This window comes from Cetorhinus maximus, chromosome 13 (assembly GCF_964194155.1).
Source record: "Cetorhinus maximus chromosome 13, sCetMax3.hap1.1, whole genome shotgun sequence".
Classification (NCBI taxonomy): domain Eukaryota; kingdom Metazoa; phylum Chordata; class Chondrichthyes; order Lamniformes; family Cetorhinidae; genus Cetorhinus; species Cetorhinus maximus.
In genome coordinates this window covers 107,475,631-107,498,885 of record NC_135891.1, presented here as the reverse complement: position 1 = coordinate 107,498,885, position 23,255 = coordinate 107,475,631, and the positions used below count along the sequence as shown (strand labels likewise).

The following is a 23,255-nucleotide window of genomic DNA, read 5'->3' as shown; positions in this document are numbered from 1 at the left end:
AGAAAATGATGTGGGGGGGTTTCCTGTCGATATTGACACATTTTCTTAAATGGGCATCTTGTTAGGGGGAGGGGGTGGAGGGAAGGAAAGGGGGTCGCGTTCTGGGAGCTCCCTCTCAAAAACGCAGCTCGGGCGGACCGGTTAACCTTTCCCAAAAGGCAGGGAGGACTAGGACACCATGTCCCTGGTTCCACACGCCGTTTAAGCAAAAATGTCACGTAGACGAAGCTCGGAACACGTCAAAGCCTACCTCTCCAACCATTTGAGCATCCTTGGACAAAGTGCGTCCTACTATGCGAAAAAGGCTGTACAGCCTACCCCAGCACATCGGTCCCAAAACCAGCATCATGGATGAAGACGACGAGAACGAGGAGGACACTGGCAGCAAGAGCATTAGGATGAAAGCGATGCCGTCGCCCCCAGCGGGGGGAGCCGGCCGAGGATCCAGCAACAACGGCAAGAAGCGAGGGGAGCCGGACCGGGGAGAGGCAGAGACGGTCGTGAGCATGAAGTGCAACACGAACGGCGACTGCAGGATGACCCGGGGCAGCCAGTCCTCCATCAGCAGGGCAGACCACCCGAAAGGTGGAGAGGGGAAGGCGGCCATGGAGGGAGGGGGTCCCTACCGCCCCGAAGAGAAGAGAGAGAACAAAGTGGCGTTCTCTGCGGCGCCCAGCAGAAAATCATCCCAGCAGCAGCAGCAGGGGAGGAACTCTGTGAGCCTTCTGAAATCGGAGGGTGCTGAGCAGATACTGCCCGAGGATGGTGATCAGGATGGCAGTCAGGCTAGCTTCATGCAGAGGCAGTTTGGGGCTATGCTGCAGCCGGGAGTTAACAAGTTTTCCTTGCGTATGTTTGGCAGTCAGAAGGCTGTGGAAAGGGAACAGGAGAGAGTCAAATCAGCCGGGGCATGGATTATCCACCCTTACAGTGACTTTCGGTGAGTGCTGCCAATACTGAGGATACTAAACTTCAGCTATTAAACACGCCACCGGCACGTATATGTGTGTGTGTGTGTGTGTATATATATATATATAGGACTGCAGCACACTCAAGTCCACACCAATTGAGTCAGTTGTAACTTGTAATATTGAAGGTCGATTGAAATTAACACGCATTGACAATGGTTCTTTGCAAACAGGCCCCCAATGCGGGAATTAGAGATTATTTAATAAGTAACCTGTAAAAGAGCACCAGCTAGAAATCTCGACACACACGTCTGAAGCCAATCCCTTATGTATTGAGTTGGAGTTTTTGTGTGTGTGTTTTTTTTTAAAGAGTGGGTCTGGTTTTGTTCTATGAGACACGCCGCAGAGCTGCAGTGAGCAGGAATTGTCCTCTGTTCCGTGTTTATGTTTCTGCCGCGCTATCAGATAGTGCAGGTGGTCCCAATGACAGGTAGATTGCTCACTTAACTTCTTGGGCCGATAATTGGTGGAATAAATCACAAGTTAACGCTGGGCCACGCAGCAATCGTATATATCCGTTTCCTTTACCTGTTAACAGATGTGTTTGAATTAATATACCCGTGCTTAACTAATACAGGATTAACTCAAAAGAGGTATGAAGGGATATTTCCATCGTTACCTGGTGTGAAGCACTGTAGATACACTGGGTCACCTCTACAGATTGTATTCGGTATGGATGCGTTTCCAAGTGTGTCCTTGGGCGGTGTGGTGACTGGCGGCATTATCACCCACATCGTCTCGACCCTTTATCACTACAGTCTGAGGAATGGGAATGATGTGTGTTTCTCTGTTCTGGAGGATTAAAGTGCTTTCTGTTATCACCATTACAGGTTCTTTAAAGATAAATAGTCTTTGCAGCCCTGTTCCCTGAATCCCCAGTACCATTTACCGGTTTCAGTCCAATGGGGACATAAGTCTCTCTCAGTCCCCGGACTAAGGCTGGATTACAACTCAAACCGCCGTGAAGTGGCCTCCCAGAAGGTTCTACACTGAGCCTTGACAGTCTCTGAAATTATACCACCACTTTTCCATTGCACCAAACATTTAAACCTGTCAATTCTCAATCGTTCTGGTTTAAATTTACCAGATGCGTTTGATAGATCTCATTCAAAGAATGAACACATATCCACAAGTGTAAAGAGGTTTTGCAATTTCTCATTCGTTGTGATCATAAATGTCACTGCTAACACCCCTGGATGTGGAATGAGACCCTTAATTTCATGTCCAACAGCTAAATAATTTTTGCTTTCCCCTTGCTGTCATTCTTGGCATAGTTCAATATCCACTGATACACAAATCTGTTCACCTAACACTTGTATCTGAAACTGTGGATTGCTTATGGATGTTACCACAAGTGTTAATAATTTTGGACCAAGCATCATCGTCAACACTTCAATTAATTGAATTAAAGTTGTTTTGGTGGTTCACTCTCCAAACACCACCACAAGTCTTGTAAAAGTCAAACAAATTTATGGGAGGCGGATGACAAATCAACAAATTTGTGCAATCTGATCCATTAACATCCCAGCAAAAATCCTTTGCCTAGTTTACAGAAAATATCACGTGCTTTCTTTGGGTCGTAATACATGCTAGGCAATCCTGACTGCAATGTTTCTTCCCATTTGTGAGTATTATTGAAACATTTCACACGTTTTGCTCAATTATAGGAATTCTCCAGGCATATGTTTTCTTCCCTTAACTCATGGCTTCTTCCTAATAATTTCTAACGTATCCAATTTATAACAAGCAAATTGCTCTCCAGGCTGCTATCCTCTTTCCTTCTTCCATCTGAAGATTATTGAGGCGACCATGCAAGAATTATGCTTTCAACAAATACCGTATTCAGTCATTTACAGATTCCAAACATTTGGTTATTCATTTGCCTTCCTCATTAATTCACAAACTTTATTTGCATTATTCCTTTATAAATTATTTGGGTAGGTTTCAGTTGATTATCCTTTTAAGGCTTAGATCTATCACTAGTTCAGCATTAAATCACATTCTGACTTGGAACTACCCTGCAACTCATGCTTCGTTTGGACTTTAGAAGATGGTTGAAGGAAAAATTGTTATTTAGGTGCTGAATGGAGGAGTTTGGTGCTGTGGTCATGGTTTGATTGGAAAGTTGGTTTCATGAAGTGAGAGAAAGCAAGGGTGATTAGATAAAATTGAAGAGGGAGGGTTGGACAAATGGTAATTACTAAAGCATGTGCAGTAGTCTGAAAATGAGCAATGAAGATGTCAGCCTTTTTAGAAATGTGTCTTTTAGTATAGCTTTAAGGTATTTATTCCATATATTATTTTTTGTTCTGATACCCAATAGCTCTAACCAAATATGATTTGCTTGTTGCCATTCTTGTTTTGATTATAATGGATGCAGGGAACATTCATAAATATTGAAGGTTTTGCACTATGTGAGAGAGAGAGGGGGAGAGAGAGAGAGTATTGATGCACCTTGAATGTAAGTTTAGGCCCTAGTGAGATCTTGGTGGAGCTGTGGCTGGCATGTTTGACAGTGGCATGCTGTAGCAATAGTAATATTTTACCAAAGCCATTGAGAAGTAATAATTTGTTAAATGTTCAATATATGTGGTGTGTGGTAAATAGCTGCAAGGATGGCATATATATTTATCATGATGTTACTTTTCATCATTTGTCATTAAATATGTCTATCCGTGAATCAAAATTTAAAGTTGACCTATTATACCATGTTGTTCTAGAGTGAATCAATCCATGGGAAAACTAAGGGCATCATTGACTAAGTACAAAATTGTTGAATAAGTAAATATTTAGTGACATTAAAAATTCAATTGCTTCCTTGTATTTAGGGGGAGAAGGTGACATAGTTGTACTTTTGCTGGACTAATACTCCAGAGATCCTGGCTAACGCTCTGGGGACAGAGGTTCAAATTCCCAGTGGCAGTTGGTGGAATTTAAATTCAATTAATAAATCTGAAATATAAAACTAGTCTCAGTACCATGGCAGCTATCAACAATTGTAAAAACCCATCTGGTTCACTAATGCCCTTTAGGGAAGGAAATCTGCCGTCCTTACCTGGTCTGGCCTACATGTGACTCCAGACCCACCGTAATATGGTTGATTCTTAAATGGCCTAGCAAGCCATTCAGTTCAAGGGCAATTAGGGATGGTCAACAAATGCTGGCCTTGCCAGTGACCCCCACATCCCATGAAAGAATAAAAAAAATTGCCCAATAAAAGCATGGTGGAACCCTTTTGTAATAAAATTATAATATCACAGCAAAATGATGATTTGAGATAGAAAGAGAACATATTAGATCTAAAATGGAAGTTTAGTCAGAAGCAGATCAAGGCAAAGAAGACAAGAAAAAAATTACATTTAATGATGATGACCTCCAAATTTTGATATTTAAAAAAAAAAATCTACAGCCCTTCCAAAGATATTTCTAACTTAGGGGAGTGCCCTCAGGGGATTTGGCAAATGCGTTGAGATTAAAAGCTTTATTATTAGTGGCATTAGTTTCTATTATACTAGTGATGAATATTTCAGCATAAAATGAAAAAATGCTGAAATAGGGGGCTAAGAGATGATTAAAGGCTATACATGTAGAATGCAACCCCCTATTGGAGCAAAAAAACCACACTCCACCACTAATAACCATTATTAATATATAAATGGCTATTTAGCAATTTATTTATCCCTGCCAACGCAACCAACTGGATAAATTGTTTCACTTGTACCACTAATGATCTAGATAATGTTCTAGTTGCTTTTAAGGGCTAAGCAGTGAATGTCTTTTATTAGCTTATAAAGACATGTTAATGATAACAGCTGTTGCATGTTCAATTAATTGGAACATTAGTATTTTTCATTGCACCTAATGTTGGTAGAAGGAAATTCAACTATAATATGTAAAACTTAATTTGATTACAAACATTGGTAGCCATGCAATGTTAAGCTGGAACCCATTCTGTGATACAGTTGTAGGATCTTGACTTGAAATATAGTTCCCCACGCAACTGAATTCCCAATCCCTAAAGTATTTTGTCAGTGGAAATGAGTGTAGGCAGGGTACTACAGCAAAGTGAATGGTTAACTTTAAGCAATCTCAGCCAACTTGATGAGCAATTCGCAACACAGAGCCATCTAGGGCGTAAGATAAGCAATTACCTGCACGTAGCCTGAGACTGTGAAATGTGGAGAACAGTGACTGAATCAGTAGATTCTCATTGTAAATAAAGGTTAAGATGGATATCCTGTTTGCTATGTGTAGCAAAGTTGTCAATATGCTTATGAGAGCAGTATTGTGGTTTTAGCATGCATAGGAAATATACTTCAGTTCTCTTACAGAATTAACGTGCATTGGGCACAGCATTTTAATAATTTGACTGTATATGTATATAACCTTGCATACTATTCAAAGTAACCTTCAAGGCCTTTCTGCTAACCTTAATCTCGCAGAGATCATAAACATTCTAAAACCATAATTACCGTTCAATACTATGAAAATGCTCTTTTGTAGTTTGAGTTTAAATCTAATACATAAAGTATAATAGTATGGATTTAATTCTAAGTACCAAGGACAATGTTAGCAAATATTTATACAAGGGCTTGTGTGACCAGAAGAAAATATTTAAATGTTTTCAAGTTGCTGTGGGTTTATATTATGGCAGATTGACATGTTTGGTCAGAGCAGGGTGCCATGGAACCACAGATTTGTGATTTAAAAAGGTAATAAAAATTGCATCATAATAGTGTTATTTAAAATATCCATCCTTTGCACAGTTACAGTAAATTATTACTAGTGAGTAAGTTACCCCATGGATATATCACATGTCTTCAAATCGTGTGATCTGGTGGTGTAGATGGCTTAGGTACCAACCTTTCACCCCTTTGTGTGTGTGTGTGTGTTCAAATACAGATCTGATTTACAGAATGAATATCTCTTCTGTGGTGATCCTATGTGAGACGAGTTTGAGTTGCTTGAATACAGTTTCTGGTTGATATACACCCATAATACAAATCTTCTAATCCTGCAGCAAATGGCGATCTTGCTCCGAGAGGCTAAAATATAGCTGGCATGGACATGCAAGTAATACTCGTGTGAGGCTTGCTCACTCCAGTTTAGGCTTTGCGTTAGGGAAAGAAAACCACTTTTCCATCTAACCATGCAGTTTCTTGATTCTAAAATGTTTGATGCTGAGGCTTGGTGCTGAAATGAAAAATATTCAGTTCACCAGCACTAACATTCTTCACCTCGCTGGGAATTCACAAAACATATATAGAAGGCTCCCTTAGAGGATAGAACTCACCTCTCCTTCCCATTCTGGCTTCTGAGCTGAGCATTTTTTCTGCAGTGTTTTGTCTAATTTTATTCCTGACTAGGTTAAAACGTTGTACCTCTTCAAGTACAAAGTCTCCCACTGTGATACAAAGGCTGAGCAAACATAAGATCATATAATGTATGTATATGTATTTTTAAAGTGCTGCAAATGGAGACAGGCTTGAAACTATTATGCATGTTAATGAGATTTTGGCGTTGTGGGTTATTGCCACATATTTGTTTTCCTCCATAGCAGGTAGCAGTGAACCATCTGGGAATGATTTATAATCGTGTTCCTTGTTGTTTTATTTGTTTCTGTACACGTTTCCCCGCAGGAGTTGCACAGGGAATAGTCTGATCTAACTGGGGAACTTGGGTCTTCCCAGTAAGCACTCCATTCGAGCTCCCTTTCTGGTGCACGAGTTGGCAGCTGGCGTCTGCTTACAAGATCCTGGGAGGTTTGAGGAGTCTGCGCCTGCATGGAGCTGTTTGTGGTGCTGAAATATGAGGTGCCATCCACTGGAAACTTTTTTTTCCCTTTCAGTAGCATTTTCCCCCCGCCCCTGCAGTATAAACACCAATCCGAATACTGGATCATCCATTTAGTCATAAAAGCTGCAGATACGGTTGCCAATACTTCACAATGGCGAAACGTTGTGGGTTTTTTTTCCTGGGGATTTCCATTGTCTTGTCTGCTGTGTACGTGCCTGACTCTTAAACATAGCAGCAATGTCAGGGACTAACCGTAGTGCAATAATTGCAGAAAACCAACGGTGTCACTTTGAACATCGGACCGCAACTCAAAGCATTGACGCCTGAAATTTGGAAAATAGTCGAAACCATATTGCTAACCTTTTATTTTCTATCGTCCTATATACAGCAATTACTGCTCAAGCCTCCTTGCTATTTTAATCATCGATTTATTTTTGTCTTGCTGATTAGGCATCGCGAGCAGGAGGAGGATATTTATCATTGCAGGATTCAGTAGCATTGGTTTGACATGAGAGACAGACGCACACTATTTTCTGGCTAATTCACACCAGCGGAATACAATACCCATGTGATGCATTATCTCCTTCTGCCGATAGTTAATGGTTTTTTTATGTTCTTCGAAAGGAAGCCTGCAGATGTCCCACTAGTCTAACCCTTCTAAGTGAGCTTTACCCGCAGTCAGTCTCTCCTTGTGGCGACCTTGCGGACAAGGAGACACCATCACCTGATCCCAGTGTATCTGTATTGGCTTGAGTGTATTGGTGACCTGAAATCAACGCTGTTGGCCTCGACCTGCTAGGAATTGCCGTCGGAAATGGCAGCTGTTCTGCCACATAACATCAGTTTCGGCATTGCATACATCTGCTGATCATAATTAAGGTTATTTCCATCGCTATCTCATGATCACTTTTCTGATTGTGGACCGATTGAAATACCTGAGAATCCCTTCAGTGGGGCCGACTGACTCCATCTTTATCATGAAGGAATCGATTCGTTCACCTAAATGCCATGTTATATACATTTTTCCCATCTTTTCCCCTCGCTCTTGCTCATTTACTTTTCTATCCAATTCCCTCCTATCTAGTATAACCACTGACAATTCAAATCCGTTCGTTTGAGCTTAAAAAGTTGAATTACCCAACAAATTGAATTAAAAACGTCACCAACATTGGAAAGTCAGAATGTCGAACTGAAAAAAAATGATTTATCAAATAACTTGAATTGATGGACTTTGAATTGGGATGAACATATCAAGATGTCTATTCCGGTTTTTAATCTTCCTATCAGGTTCTAGCTATTCCTATCTCATTTTCCTTGTTTCACACTGATTAACTGTCTCAACAATTAATTATTTTTCTACTTCCATGATCCTCTTAAATTACAAATAGAATAAAAATGAAAATTAATCAGTTTTTTTTATCATTTCTGTTGTTTCTCCCATGGTCGCAGTGATCTTTAGGACAGTTATCTTACACCGTGTGTGTAATGCAAAGTATTTTTGATTTCACATCAATGCATAAATCTCACAGATGTGAATCTCACAACGGATGTGAAATCAGACAATCTCTGTCCAGAAGTCACCCTCAGGTGAGAACCTCCACATGGATTCAGCTTCAAACCGGTTGCAGTCTGACTGCAGCTGGTGAAAATTGAAGTATAAAAGTTCTCAGATGGCCTGTGCTTAAAATTTGTTTTTCATTGTTTTACTGTTACCCATGTTTCTGCCAGGCAGTTGAGCCCTTGTCACATTTAAACCTAACACTTGAAATGAGCAGAGTCCTGCAATGTGTTCAAGCAGTGCTGGAAAGGACTCCATTCCCCCTAGCTAAAGAGTTACCATGGAATTGTCAGTATAATGTTAGATTTCTTGCCTCATATTTGTAAAACTAGTACCCATACTGCAACAATATTGCTTTTCTGCCTTTCTTATGCTGGGAGCTCCTGAACTTGTCTTAAGCACTTTCTAACATCTGTCCATTTTTCTGAGCTGGCTGCTCATAATATCTTGGCCTGGTCTTTTTCTCCAAACTCGCCTACTGCTCCATGTTCTCCTCACTGTGTTATTCTCTATTTCTGTTGTTGTTCCTCCAACAGTATCATACTTCTGACATCTTTGGATCAGGTTTATATTTTTCTGTTCTGTTTTCCCTGCATTATTTCACCAACATAGCCTCAGCATGTTACTGCTACTGTTGGGATATAACACATACAAACAGTGATATTTTTCCTTTTTACATGCATCAAGATGGTTCCCCATATTACTGCTGTTCAAAACAAATGGCACAATATCTTTTTCCTGTTGAAGTCGTGTGATTCAGTTAAGGGAAACTGTCAGTCATTGCATCATACTGTCATTAATAAGATAAAACTATAAAACCACATGTAATGTTAGTTTAATATGCCTTATGCGGGATAACATTTTGCAGCATATTCAAAGCTAGTAATGCTTTTCTAGTTTGAGGTGGTAATTAACTTGTTAAATTTGCCTTCACTGATATTATCAAGCCAAGGCTTTATATGCTGCTGCTTAATACTCCAGATTGTATGTTTATGTGTGTGTGAATGTGTTCATATTCCTAATAGATTACATTTACTCTTTTTGTAGTTTACCATGCAACTTAAAGTCTTTTAAAAATGATTGGAGATGCCAAATTGCTACTCTAACAGGGCATGCACTGAAATAAAATCTTAATGCAGTCTTAAATACATCAACTATGTACAACTTAAATGATATGCAATCTAGCCAACGGGTACTTTCATATCTTGTAGCCTTATGTTCTTTAGCAAGGACTAGCATACCAAGTGGATGTAAAGTGTGCACATTTTTAAAATAGTTATTTTCATCATTTTTTAATTAATTCCTTTGAGAAGAACCAGACATGGACTTGAAAAGAGCATCTGACAGAGTCTGAATTACTTTATTTGGAAAATATTTTATGTTGAAATAAAATGAAAGATGTATACTGCTTGAAGAGCTTAGAATGTAATATCTGCTTAATGAAGTATAGATGGTTCAAGGACAATAACTACCCTTCAGGAAATGAGCAATTAACAGGCTGGGGCCTGCAGTGTTGACAGTGACTGCAAGAAAATTGTGCGTATTAGACGAACCTAGCAGAAACAAGTATTACACAGAAATGTGTGAATTGTGGCTTTCAATAAACGATTGAAGGATAGTAACTTAAAAGAGTGAATATTATTTAGAGCTTTGCTTAAAACCAATTCACAGCCAGGGCACACATACATGATTTCTCTCTGTGGGGCTGGTGTTCATGGAGTAACATGTGTCACTGTAGATAATAATTCATTGACTGGCCTGGCTGTTGCAGAGGTTTTGTAGTTTAATTGATAGATCACAAGGTTCATGTATGTGCCCTGGGAAATTTTATATATGCTACTCAGACTGTGTATTTTTACTTGAGCTATGAATTAACTTTCTAAAACAGCAATATGTCTTAAAATCAATATATAAGTTTCTTGCTGTACTAAATCTGTTGAAATTATTTTGTGCTAGTTTCAAGTATAAAGGTAGATGCACAGTGTACTGAATTGTACCATAAACCTGACCTAATAAACCTTTGTACTTACTGGTGTGCCTCAATCTCCTTTGTATCCATGATTTAGAATTGCTGATTAAAGACCACTTGAAATGTTAGCAGCCCTCCTTATTCATATCACAAGTAAAATTTCTTGATATTACAGCAAGGATTTCTATGTAAAATGGCTGCTCCCATGACGCCTGTAACCTGCACTTCTAAAACTTAACAGAAGGTAATGAGCTGCCTGAGAGAGATCGACTGAGTACACAAATAACACTTTCCTCATTTAGGATAATGGTCTGAATTAACAGAGTGAGCTTATTTCCGTGGTTCCACATCTACATAAAAGATTGGGGTGCATAAACCTGTTGTGAGCATATTAAATTTCCAGTCAGAATGGAAGATGTACTCAAGGTTTTGCAGAAGGAATTAGATTTGTTGTACAGTTGGGGGTATAAATAGAAAATGAGACTTATTACTAACAAATGCAAAATATTTCATATTGGAAGAAAGAGCAAGCATCATGTGTATAAATTCAAAGAAATTAGGCTGATCTTTAATAATATAAGTGCAATATATCATTTTTGAAACATACTGCTGTACAAATTTCATCTGGAATACTGTGCACAATTACAATTTACTGTAATTCAAAAGGGATGCCCATGAGAGAACCAAGAGAAGAGTGATCCCAAGTGTAAATTATGCTGAGCCATGAGGAAAGACTAAAGAAACCGAACCTTAACAGTTCTGAAAGAAAAAGGTCAAAAGGGTGATCCTGTTGAGATACATAAAGCATTAAATGATAAAGACAAGATAGAGAGAATATTGCTCTAAGGTCAGCCAGGTGAGCAGAATATGAGTACAACATTTAAGTTAGTGAAAAGTTAACACTGATCTTTGACTGTGGGAGTGGGGGGTGGGAAGTGGTGGAGGAATATATTTATTCAAAGAGTGATAAATGTTTTAAATGATCTACCAGGCAGGTTAATGGAATTAAAGTGGTGATCAAAATTCAAGTTAGAAAATTTGGCATATTGAAGATATTAGCTTGTTGGCAAAATAGTCTTTTCTTATACTGGATTTTAATGCTGTAATAGAATCATAGAATAGGTGAAATGTTATAACAAATCATTACTAGTTATGTAGTGTTGAATAAATATTTTTGTTTAAATTGGCCTACCTAATGTTTCAGTGATTCTGAAAGGAATGCCTACAAACGCTCCATTCATAGCTCCTGGATATTGAAAGAATGGTAGAAAAGATTTTTTAAAGCTTTTAATTAAATTGTTATCTTTCTTTACAGGTTTTACTGGGATTTCACAATGTTGTTGTTTATGGTTGGAAATCTCATAATTATCCCGGTAGGAATCACCTTCTTCAAGGAAGAAACCACCACTCCATGGATTATCTTTAATGTTGTGTCTGACACTTTCTTCCTTATGGATTTAGTCTTAAACTTCAGAACTGGAATTGTCATAGAAGATAACACAGAGATCATACTGGATCCAGAGAAAATTAAGAAGACATATTTAAAGAGCTGGTTTATTGTAGACTTTGTCTCCTCAATCCCCGTGGATTATATATTTTTGATAGTAGAAAAAGGAATCGATTCAGAAGTTTATAAAACTGCCAGAGCACTACGAATTGTGCGGTTTACAAAAATTCTCAGCCTTTTACGGTTATTGAGACTCTCGAGATTGATTAGGTATATTCATCAATGGGAAGAGGTAAGACTATTTTAAAATGAATTTCCTTTACTCCTATTTTGATAATCTGGATGCATATTTATATTTCTAGTAATTTAGACATGATGAGTTAAAAGTTCAGCATTGATACACCAGTTTTACAGGTGTTAAATGGTCACAACAATGTTAAATATAGCACTGGGAAGGCCCATGTCCGATTTGTGCATGTGCCTTGGCCATGACTAAATTCAACTGCATTGGTGATTGCCTGAAATGAGTGCAGGACTCCCATTCTGAACCCATTCACAAGATTAGTTGTAAGTAAACATAAATTTTTGGTGTTTATGAATTAATCCAAATACAATTAGCGATATATTTTTCCATAATAATTACTGGTGCTGGTGTGTCAATATGGATGTTCTCCCTCCTCAAGATTGAACACTGGCCTTTGATGGATAGCTTTGGTGGAAAAGCAATTTTGGAATGAATTTTGATGAATTAAGATGTTTAGTAAATTGATCATTTGAATTTTTTAAATCAAGTTAAGATAAAACGATTAAAACCATAAAAATGTTAAAAAGACAAGTCTAAATGCACTGTACCTGAATGCATGGAGCATTTGCAATAAGAGATGAAATAACAGTGTGAATAGATGTAAATGGGAACTCTATGATTGCGATTATGGATACATGGCTGGTGACCAAAGCTGGGAACTGAATATCTAAGGGTACTCGATATTTAGGAAGGACAACAAAAAGGAAAAGGAGTGGGGTGGCGTTATTAGTTAAGGATAAAATCAGTGCAATTGTGAGAGGGGATGTTGGCTCAGAAAATCTAGATGTAGAATCAGTCTGGGTGGAGCTAAGAAGCAACAAGGGGTGGAAGACATCAGTGGGAGTTGTTTGGGCCTCCAAACAGTAGTGGCAAGGTAAGGAATGGCATTAAACAGAAAATTAGTGATGCATGTAACAAGGGTGCTACAATAATCATGGGTGACTTTAATCTACTAAAAGAGGGGCCAACCAAATTAGCAATAATACTGTGGTGGATGAATTCTTGGAATGTGTGTATAAGATGGGTTTTTTCGACCAGTACATTGAGGAACCAACTAGGGAGCAGAATATCCTAGATTTGGTATTGAGCAATGAGAAGGGGTTAATTAATAATCTTGTTGTGCAGGATCCTTTAGGGAACAGTGACCATAACATAGAATTCTTCATGAGGATGGGAAGTGAAGCAATCTGACCTGAAACTAGGGTTCTAATTCTAAACAGAGAGAACTACAAAGATATGAGTTGTGAGTTAGCTAAGATAGATTGGGAATCTTCATTAAAAGCCATGACAGTGGATAGGCAATGGCTGATATTTAGTGGGGTACTGCAGGGATCAGTGCTTGGGCCCCAGCTAATCACAATATAGATCAATGATTTGGACAGGGAAACAAATGTAATATTTCCAGGTTTGCTGACGACACAAAACTTGGAGGGAATGTGAATGCTGAGGAGGAAGTTAACGCTTCAAGGTGATTTAGACAGGTTGAGTGAGTGGGCAAATACATGGCAGATGCAGTATAATGTGGATAAGTGAAGATATCCACTTCGGTAGGGAAATCAGAATGGCAGAGTATTATTTAAATGGTGACAGATTGGGAAATGTTGATGTACAAAGGGACCTTGGTGTCCTTGTACACCAATCACTGAAAGCAAGCAGGCAGGTGCAGCAAGCTGTTAAAAAGGCAAATGGCATGTTGGCCTTCAGTGTGAAAGGACTGTGGTACAGGAGCTAGGATGTCTTGCTGCAGCTGTACAGGGCCTTGGTGAGACCACATCTGGAGTATTGTGTGCAGTTTTGTTCTCCTTACCCAAGAAAGGATATACTTGACATAGACAGAGTGCATTGAAGGTTCACCAGACGGACTCCTGGGATGGCAGGATTGTCGGCTGAAGAGAGATTGGGTCAACTAAGCCTGTATTCACTGGAGTTTAGAAGAATGAGAGGGGACCTCATTGAAACGTGTAAAATGCTGACCGGATTGGACAGACTGGAAGCGGAGATGATGTTTCCTCTGGCTGGGGGGGGTCTTGAACAAGGGGTGACAGTCTCAGGATACTGGGTAAGCCATTTAGGACTGAGATGAGGAGAAAGCGTTTCACTAAAGGTGGTGTGCCTGTGGAATTCTCTACCACAGAAGGCTGTGGAGGCCAAGTCACTGAATATATTTAAGAAGGAAATAAATTTATGGACTCTAAAGGTGTCAAGGGGTAAGGGGAGAGAGCAGGAGTATGGCGTTGAGAAAGAGGATCAGCCATGATCAAATTGAATGGTGGAGCAGGCTTGAAGAGTAGAATGAAGTCTCCATCATCTCTTTTGAGAGAGTAGCTCAGCAAGTGAGGTGGCTAGTCAAAAACTGGACCCTGATCCTGCCAAGTAAGCTATCAGGCAAGGCTCACAAACTTTACTCCCTGTTGTCTGATGAGAGGTTGGCAAATTATGAGGTGTCAAAAGGCTATTTTAAGTGTGTATGAACTGGAGCCAGAGGCATACTGTCAGAAATTCCGTACCCTCCAAAAATGGCAGGACCAGACATACATTGAATTTGAATGGTGTAAGCAGCTCGCGTTTGATTGGTGGATACAAACGCTTAAGGGCGACGTGATGGATGAAATCCTTTGAGAAATACTGCCCTCGGAAGAGTTCAAAAATTCACCCCCACCTCCCCCCCCCCCCTATAAAAATGGGAACAGAAAGTGGCAGGGGCCAGGTAGGCAGCAACTCTGGCTGATGATTATGAGCTTGTCCACAAGCCCTCATCCCAAAGGAAACTCTTCCCTAATCACCCGCAGCAATCTGAAAAGAATAGGTGGGAAGGTGAGAGGGAGCCAAACACCCATGGGAGAGAAGGGATGGCTGGAAACACAGGGACCCAACCTCAGACCAGAAAGGATGGTGCTGAGTGAGGCTCAGAGTCCTGTGTGTTTCAATTGCCGTACGGCCAGATACTTTCATGGTGATTGTTGGAAGTTACAGGAAAAGCCAGTAGGATTTACTGGGGCATGTAGGCCTTGTGCATAAAAAGAGAGTCAGGCAGAGAACATAGCAGACCAGGCTGTGTCTATGACTGCAGCAACAAGCCCTTGTAAGTGCACCCCTGTGGGTGAGGGTGAGTTTAGTAAAGTCCCTGAGAATTACAAGGATTTTGTGTCAGAAGGGAAGGTGTCCCCATGTCCCCACAGTGAGGTAAGTAAGCCCACAGTCATACTGAGGGATACTAGGGCTAGCCAATCTCTACTGCTGGGAAGTGGTATGACCTTTCTCCCAGAGAATGTAGTACAGGCCAAAGTGCTGGTAAAGGTATTAAGGGAAATTACATGCCTTTTATACAGGGTGCACCTGGAGTGCAACCTTATTTCAGGACCAGTGACCATGGGAGTTGTCCCCAGTTTACATTTGGATAGGGTCGACCTGCTCCTCAGGAATGACCAGGCAGGATCAAAAGTGGTAGCTTCCCCAGTGGTTTTAGAGAAGCTGAATGAGGTCAGGGAGGCATAGCAGCTGCAAGAGAGAGTCCCTGACATTTTCCATGAAGGTATGGTAATGTGGTCTATGGCCAATCAAGCCCTGTCAGAAGAGGCCAAAGCAGCATTGCAGAAGCATAACCCTGTCGTCAGGTTTTCTGAAAACCTTTTTCAGAAGTTTAGAAGGCTCTAAGGATGTAATGACTCAACAAGCTGACCTGGCGCTAAAATAGTTAGCACAGACTGCCCAAACTGAAGCTGAAGAGGGGGGAGTCACAAAGAGTTATTTTAAAAATAAGGAACTGGAGACCCCAACCACCACTCTCACCTCTCCCCAGATCTTCAGACAAGGAGTGGACAGTGATCCACCAGCTAATGGTACTGCTGAGGTACTGAGGGAAATATTGAAACTTGCCCAATAAATCCTGATGGCTGGACAAGTCGGGAAATGAAAAACCCAAGCCCGCATAATCCAGCATTTTTACTGGCCACACCTCCACAAAGATGTGGTGAGGTTGTGCAAAACCTGTCAACCGCTCCAGTACTGAAAATTAACCATTGTAAGAATGGAGTCTCATTTCTTCAGGTTGTAATTGTTGTTGGAGATTTAAAAATAAAGTAAATTTAAAATGAAAAGTTTTTAATCTTTTTTCTTTCTGAATCTATTTTCTCTCTCTCTCTCTATCCAATATTTCTTTCCCTCTCTTTATTTCTCTTTCTGTTTATTTGGCACTGAATTCACCCACTCTAGTTTATACTTTTTTCTTAATCCTTGATGCTCATTTTGCAATCCATCAGTTTAATTGGTTAAGGAGATACATGGTTGCTTGCACTATTCACTCAGATCCCAGATGCCCTGTAGAGGGCACCATGCTGTTTCAAACTCAGACCTTCAGCATATTGCAGCCTAGAATATTATCAACAGGGCAAGTCATTGCCCTGCTACAGAAAATTTTGGTCCAATATTTAGAGGTTGGACGATTTTATTGCATTATTTTTTCTTAACTGTAGGTGTCTGGTTGGAATGTGATAGGTGGCAGGCTCCCACAATCAATAGATATAACATCAATGACTCTTGAATTGAGCTGTGCGATTTGAGCTCCTGTGATTTGGAGTTTTATTTCATATATTTCAACTGTTTTATAGCTTATTATGAAAGTAAATACCCTGTATTACATTACAATTAGTATTATTTTGATAAATATGTAACAGAATTATCCAAAAAAAATATCAATTAAAAGCATGTAATTTGTTTCCCTATGTATGCTAAATGCCGAAATCTGTTCATGTAATGTAAAGTTACAGCCTTGACTCAGAAATAGCTCTCTTGCCTCTTGCTTACAGGGTTGCAGGTTCATGTCCCACTCCAGAGACCTAAGCTAATGAGATAGGCTAACACTTCAGTGCAGTATTGAGTGAGTGCTGCATGGTTGCAGTCTTTTGGATGAAATGTGAAACTGAGACCTTATTTTCCATCGCGGGTGGATGTGAATGATCCAATGGTGCTTTTCAAAGTAGAGCAAGGAAGTGATCCCTGATACCCTGGCCAATATTTAACCAACGCCAACAAAACCGATTATCTGGTGAATATCAGGTTGCTGTGTGTGGGATCTTGTTGTCTGCAATTTGGCTGCTGCAGTTCCTACATCACAACAATGACTACACTCAAAAAACATACTTCATTGGCTGTCAAGCAATTTGGGATGTCTTGAGATCATGAATGGTGCTATATAAATGCAGGTTCTTTCTTTCAATAATTATACATATTTGTGCCTTACTTACGTTAAGTATTAATGTACTGTGTACTTGTAACCACTTTTTTAAAATTGGTTCAATTTCCTGAGAATAGTAGTATGGGGAAAACAATATTCAGCCAATGAGCAATGCATAATCCAAAATTCAATGAAAATCACCAAGGTAATTTTTGAATTATTCGGAAACAAACATTTGTGTTAACTATGTTCAGTTTTCCATTCATATTTATCATTAACTCTGTTAACAGTAACAAAAACATTTTTTTTTGCATTTTGATGACTGTCAATCCTGTAAAAATATATTTATTCTTTGCATAAGATGAAACTAGGCTTCTGAAAGTGCCCTTAAAAGGGAAAAAGACTCCTATAGTTATCTCATAAGCAATACTATATAATACTAAAATACTTCCCTGTTTTTATTGTTATATTCATGGCATTTAGTGGATTCTGCAAATTTCAAAGCTATGATTGTTTTCAAATTACCAGTGCATTTTGCACGTGAACTCTAGATATTGTCCAGATTAATTCAGGAAGCTGGTGGAACATGGCCACAATGTGTGATGTAGTGTTCAGCTCTGGCTTAGAGTTTCCCATCGCAATCTCCAGACTGCGACCAGATCCTCAGGGTAAGGCGTTCAATAGAAGTTAGCAGATTTTCAAAATGAGAGGATGGAAAATTGGAGTATGAATCACATTGGTCTTCTCTTGTACCACCTTTGAATTAATTCCCGGAGACAAGTTTGATGTTTTCAATATTGGCTCAGAATGGAGACTTAGAGAGGGAGAACTTAAAACTCTTTTAAACATTAGGGTTAAAATAGTAAAGGTGCCTCCCATGTACAGATCTACTCATACTAAAGATGCTGGTACTGGACCAGAAGAATAAGATTGAATGCAGTATAACTGGATTGATGAAGATTTTTGAAATTCTTCACTTCCAAACAGAATTGTATTAACTTTTAGAATCACACAATCTATTTTATTTTTTATTCATTCACAGGATGTGGGTGTCGCTGGCTGGGCCAGCATTTATTGCCCATCCCTAGTTGCCCTTGAGAAGGTGGTGGTGAGCTGCATTCTTGAACCACTGCAGTCCATGTGGTGTAGGTACACCCACAGTGCTGTTAGGGAGGGAGTTCCAGGATTTTGCCCCAATGACAGTGAAGGAATGGCAATATATTTCCAAGATGGTAGTGGTTGTGAGTTTCAAAGGTGCTGTCAAAGGAGCCTTGGTGAATTCCCGCAGTGCACCTTGTAGATGTACACACTGCTGCTACTGTGAGTCGGTGGTGGAGGGAGTGAATGTTTAAGGACGTGGTCCCAATCAAATGGGCTGCTTTGTCCTGGATGGCGTCAAGCTTCTTGAGTGTTGTGGGAGCTGCGCTCATCCAGGCAAGTGGGGAGAATTCCATCACACTCCTGACTTGTGCCTTGTAAATGGTGGGCAGTCTTTGGGGAGTCAGGAGGCGAGTTACTCACCACAGGATTCCTCACCTCTGAACTGCTCTTGTAGCCACAGTTTTTATATGGCTAGTCCAGTTCAGTTTCCGGTCGATGGTAACCCCCAGGATGTTGATAGTGGGGGATTCAGTGATGGTAATGCCATTGAACATCAAGGGGTGATGGTTGGATTCTCTCTTGTTGGAGATGGTCATTGCCTGACACTTGTGTGGTGCGAATGTTACTTGCTACTTGTATGCCCAAGCCTGGATATTGTCCAGGGCCTGCTGCATGTGAACATGGACTGCTTCAGTATCTGAGGAGTCGCGAAAGATGCTGAGCATTGTGCAATCATCAGCGAACATCCCCACTTCTGACCTTATGATGGAAGGAAGGTCATTGATGAAGCAGCTGAAGATGTTTGCGCCAAGGACACTACCCTGAGGAACTCCTGCAGTGATGCCTTGGAGCTGAGATGACTGACTTCCAACAACCACAACCATCTTCCTTTGTGCTAGGTATGACTCCAACCAGCAGAGAGTTTTCCCCCTGATTCCCATTGACTTCAGTTTTGCTAGGGCTCCTTGATGCCACACCTGGTCAAATGCGGCCTTGATGTCAAGGACAGTCACCCTCACCTCACCTTGGGAGTTCAGCTCTTTTGTTCATATTTGAACCAAGGCTGTAATGAGGTCAGGAGGTGGCTGACTGGCCCTGGCGGAACCCAACCTAGGCGTCAGTGAGCAGATTACTGCAAAGCAAGTTCCGTTTGATATCATTGATGATGACCCCCTTCCATTACTTTTCAGATGATGGAGAGTAGACTGATGGGGCGGTAATTGGCCGGGTTGGGTTTGTCCTGCTTTTTGTGTATAGGACATACCTGGGCAATTTTCCACATAGCCGGGTAGATGCCAGTGTTGTAGCTGTGCTGAAACAGCTTGGCTAGGGGCGCGGCAAGTTCTGGAGCACAAGTCTTTCAGTACTATTGCCGGAATATTGTCAGGGCCCACAGCCTTTGCAGTATCCAGTGCCTTCAACCGTTTCTTGATATCATGTGATATCATCGTCTGTGATGCTGGGGACCTCCGGAGGAGGCAGAGATGGATCATCCACTCAGCACTTCTAGCTTGAAGATTGTAGCAAATGCATCAACCTGATCTTTTGCACTGATGTGCTCGGCTCCTCCATCATTGAAAATGGGGATATTTGTGGAGCCGCCTCCTCCAGTGAGTTGTTTAATTGTCCACCACCACTCAGCCTGGATGTGGCAGGACTGCAGAGCTTACATCTGATCTGTTGGTTGTGGGATCGCTTAGCTTTGTCCATCACTTGTTGCTTATGCTGTTTGGCTCACAGGTAGCCCTGTATTGTAGCTTCACTAGGTTGACACCTCATTTTTAGGTATGCCTGGTGCTGCTCCTGGCATTCCTTCCTGCACTCTTCATCGAACCAGTGTTGATCCCCAGGCTTAATGGTACTGGTAGAATGGGGGTAATGCCGGGCCATGAGGTTACAGATAGTATTCGAGTACAATTCTGCTGCTGTTAATGGCCCATAGCACCTCATGGATGTCAAGCCTTGAGTTGCTAGATCTGTTCAAAATCTATCCCATTTAGCACGGTGGTAGTGCCACACAACATGATGGAGGGTATCCTCAATGTGAAGGCAGGACTTCGTCTCCACAATGACTTTGCGGTGGTCACTCCTATCGACACTGCCACCGACAGATGCATCTGCGGCAGGCAGGTTGGTGAGGATGGGGTCCAGTATGTTTATCCCTCTTGTTGGTTCCCTCACCACCTACCGCAGCCCCAGTCTAGCAGCTATGTCATTTAGGACTCAGCCAGCTCGGTCAGTAGTGATGCTACCGAGCCACTCTTGATGATGGGCATTGACGTCCCCCACCCAGAATATACTCTGCACCCTTTCCACCCTCAGTACTTCCTCCAATTGGTGTTCAACATGGCGGAGCACTGATTTATCAGCTAAGGGAGGGTGGTACGTGGTAATCAGCAGGAGGTTTCCTTGCCCATGTTTGACCTGATGCCATGAGACTTAATGGGGTCCAGAGTCGATGTTGAGGACTCCCAGGGCAGCTCCCTCCCAACTGTGCATCACTGTGCCTCCACCTCTGCTGGGTCTGTCCTGCCGGTGGGACGGGACATACCCAGAAGTGGTGATGGTGGTGTCCAGGACATTGCCTGTAAGATATGACTCCGTGAGGGTGACTATGTCAGGCTGTTGCTTGACTTGCCTGTGGGACAGCTCTCCCAATTTTGGCACTAGCCCCAGATGTTAGTAAGGAGGACTTTGGAGGGTCGACAGGGCTGAGACTGTCATTGTCGTTCCTGGTGCCTAAGCCGATGCTGGGTGCTCTGTCCGGTTTCGTTCCTTTTTTGTGATTTTTGTAACAGTTTGATACAACTGATTGGTCTTGCTAGGCCATTTCAGAGGGCATTTAAGAGTCAACCACTTTGCTGTAGCCTGGAGTCTAGATTATTATTGCTTTTAATTTTTCTGTATCATTTTTCTCACCAGATTCATACTGTGATCTCATTCTTAGCTCTTGCATTCCAATATTAAAAGCATGCTCTTGGCAAGAACAGCGTAATAAAAATACGAAAACAATTCAGTAAAATAAGAGCAGAATACTGCTGGAAATATGAAATAAAAACAGAGGAGGTCTCAGCAGGTCAAGCAGCATCTGTGAGTTAAAGTTTCAGGTCAATGACCTTTCACAGAACTGAAAACAGTTAGAGATATGACAGGTTTTAAGCAGTTACAGAGTCTGGGAAAGGGAGAAGCAGGCGGGGAAGAACAAAGGGGAAGACCTGTGTTAGGGTGAAGGCATGAAAGAAATAAGTGGTGGAAGGGATGTTGGTGCCAGCCAAAAGGAGATGGTAACGGGACAAGAAAAGAAACAAACAATGAGTCTGGAGGAGGTGTAAATGGGAAATAGCAGAATCATTGCCAAGAACTGCCATTTGAAAAAATGGGAGAAGTTATGATCTGAAATTGTTGAACTCAGTGCTGAGGCTGTAATGCTGTCAAATGCATAGTCAAAGGGTGAGGTGATATTTCTTAAGCTTACATTGAGCTTCATTAGAACAGTGTAGGAGGTTAAGGACGGAGATGTGAGAGTGGGAATGAGGTGGAGAATTAAAATGAAGGTCTGATTAATTCACTGTTCCTCACTTGCTTGACAATTTAGGAAATACATTTTTAACTCAAAGATATAAGCATAGACATCATTACAATTGATGTAATTGTATAAATGTTCAGTGCACTTAAAGCAAATACATCTTTCTGCTATTTCAATAAAGCTGTTGACTCATTTATTTTAAATGGATAATGCCTCCTTTAAAATAATGAACAGGAGAATTTGATACCAACATTTTGATATAATAATGTCCATAAAAGTAATTTCAGCTGTAATAGTCTTTCTAAATATTAAAATGATTCCAGTGATAACAGAAGTAATACATGTTCAAGCACAAAATTTAGCCAAGATGAAACCTGTATAATTTCAAGTCAGCCTAATATTTTACCGATAGAAGACATTTATCTTTTACAGATAGAAGGCTTTGTAAAGTAAATTGAATGCACGATGGTAAACCAAAATGGATTTTTTGATGTGAAATCATGACCGGTGAACATGAAGTCTAATGTTTTTAAATGAAATGGTAAGTTTTGTACTTTTCCAAGTGGGTGATATTGTTACAGTGACCTTTCTCAACTTGTCCATACAATGGCAGCTGTGGATTCAGTTAGATGTTGAGTTAAGGTTCCACAATGCTGCAACAATACACATGGATTGTAACTTCAGAAGTGTGTCCCTTACGGACAAATTCCCACACCAAATAAGCTTGTGGCATCTCAGAGTGCCAGCATTGCTTAGTTATGGCCTGTTTTGCATAACCAAGCCCAAAATCTATGCTGCGGCTGTCAACGAACTCTCTTCAAATAAAACTTTTATAGCTGGCAAGCAGAGGAGACTTTCATCTTGTCAGTCTCGGTTGGATCCAGACCTAAGTACCAGAGGTAAAAGGATGTTATGAAGTCCCGCTGCATCAGTTGTTCAACAAGCTCTCTCTTCATCCTTCCAATCTCCAAATGTCATTGCCAACAGCATTATTTTCATTTAATGTAGAATGCTTGAATAACTTATTACATTATTTTCTTAACATTTACCAAAATATGAAAAGAAAATTCAAGAGATATGACATGCAATGGGACATTTTAGTCACAATATATTTTTGAGATACTTAAATTTTCAGGCATAACACACAAAATAAAATGAAAAATTGATTATCTGCAGCAACTTGATTTGCATCCAAATTCAATCCTTACTGAACCATAACACAGAAAATCATAAACTGCGCTGCATACTTTTGTATAAGGTCAATTGTAGATGGCATTTAGTATTTAAAGGGAACGTGCAATATAAAGTGATCAGATTGTAAAGATCAGAGGGTTTGAGAGGACAAATATTGACAGAACCACCTGGGAAAAGATCTTGCTTAAGAAATATTTACATAGAAAACACCAGCCTCCG

General features: G+C 40.6%; 1 protein-coding gene across 1 annotated transcript in view; it reads left to right on the top strand.

The window, feature by feature from the left end:
* The first annotated feature begins 278 nt into the window (after window positions 1-278).
* Window positions 279-23,255, top strand: part of hcn2b (hyperpolarization activated cyclic nucleotide-gated potassium channel 2b) — a 120,202-nt gene continuing 97,225 nt past the window's right edge. Inside the window, exons 1-2 of the mRNA XM_078555950.1 lie at window positions 279-940; window positions 11,607-12,030. Of these exons, the coding sequence (XP_078412076.1) occupies window positions 294-940; window positions 11,607-12,030 (1,071 nt within the window). The 5' untranslated portion in view covers window positions 279-293. The remainder of the gene's footprint in view (window positions 941-11,606; window positions 12,031-23,255) is intronic.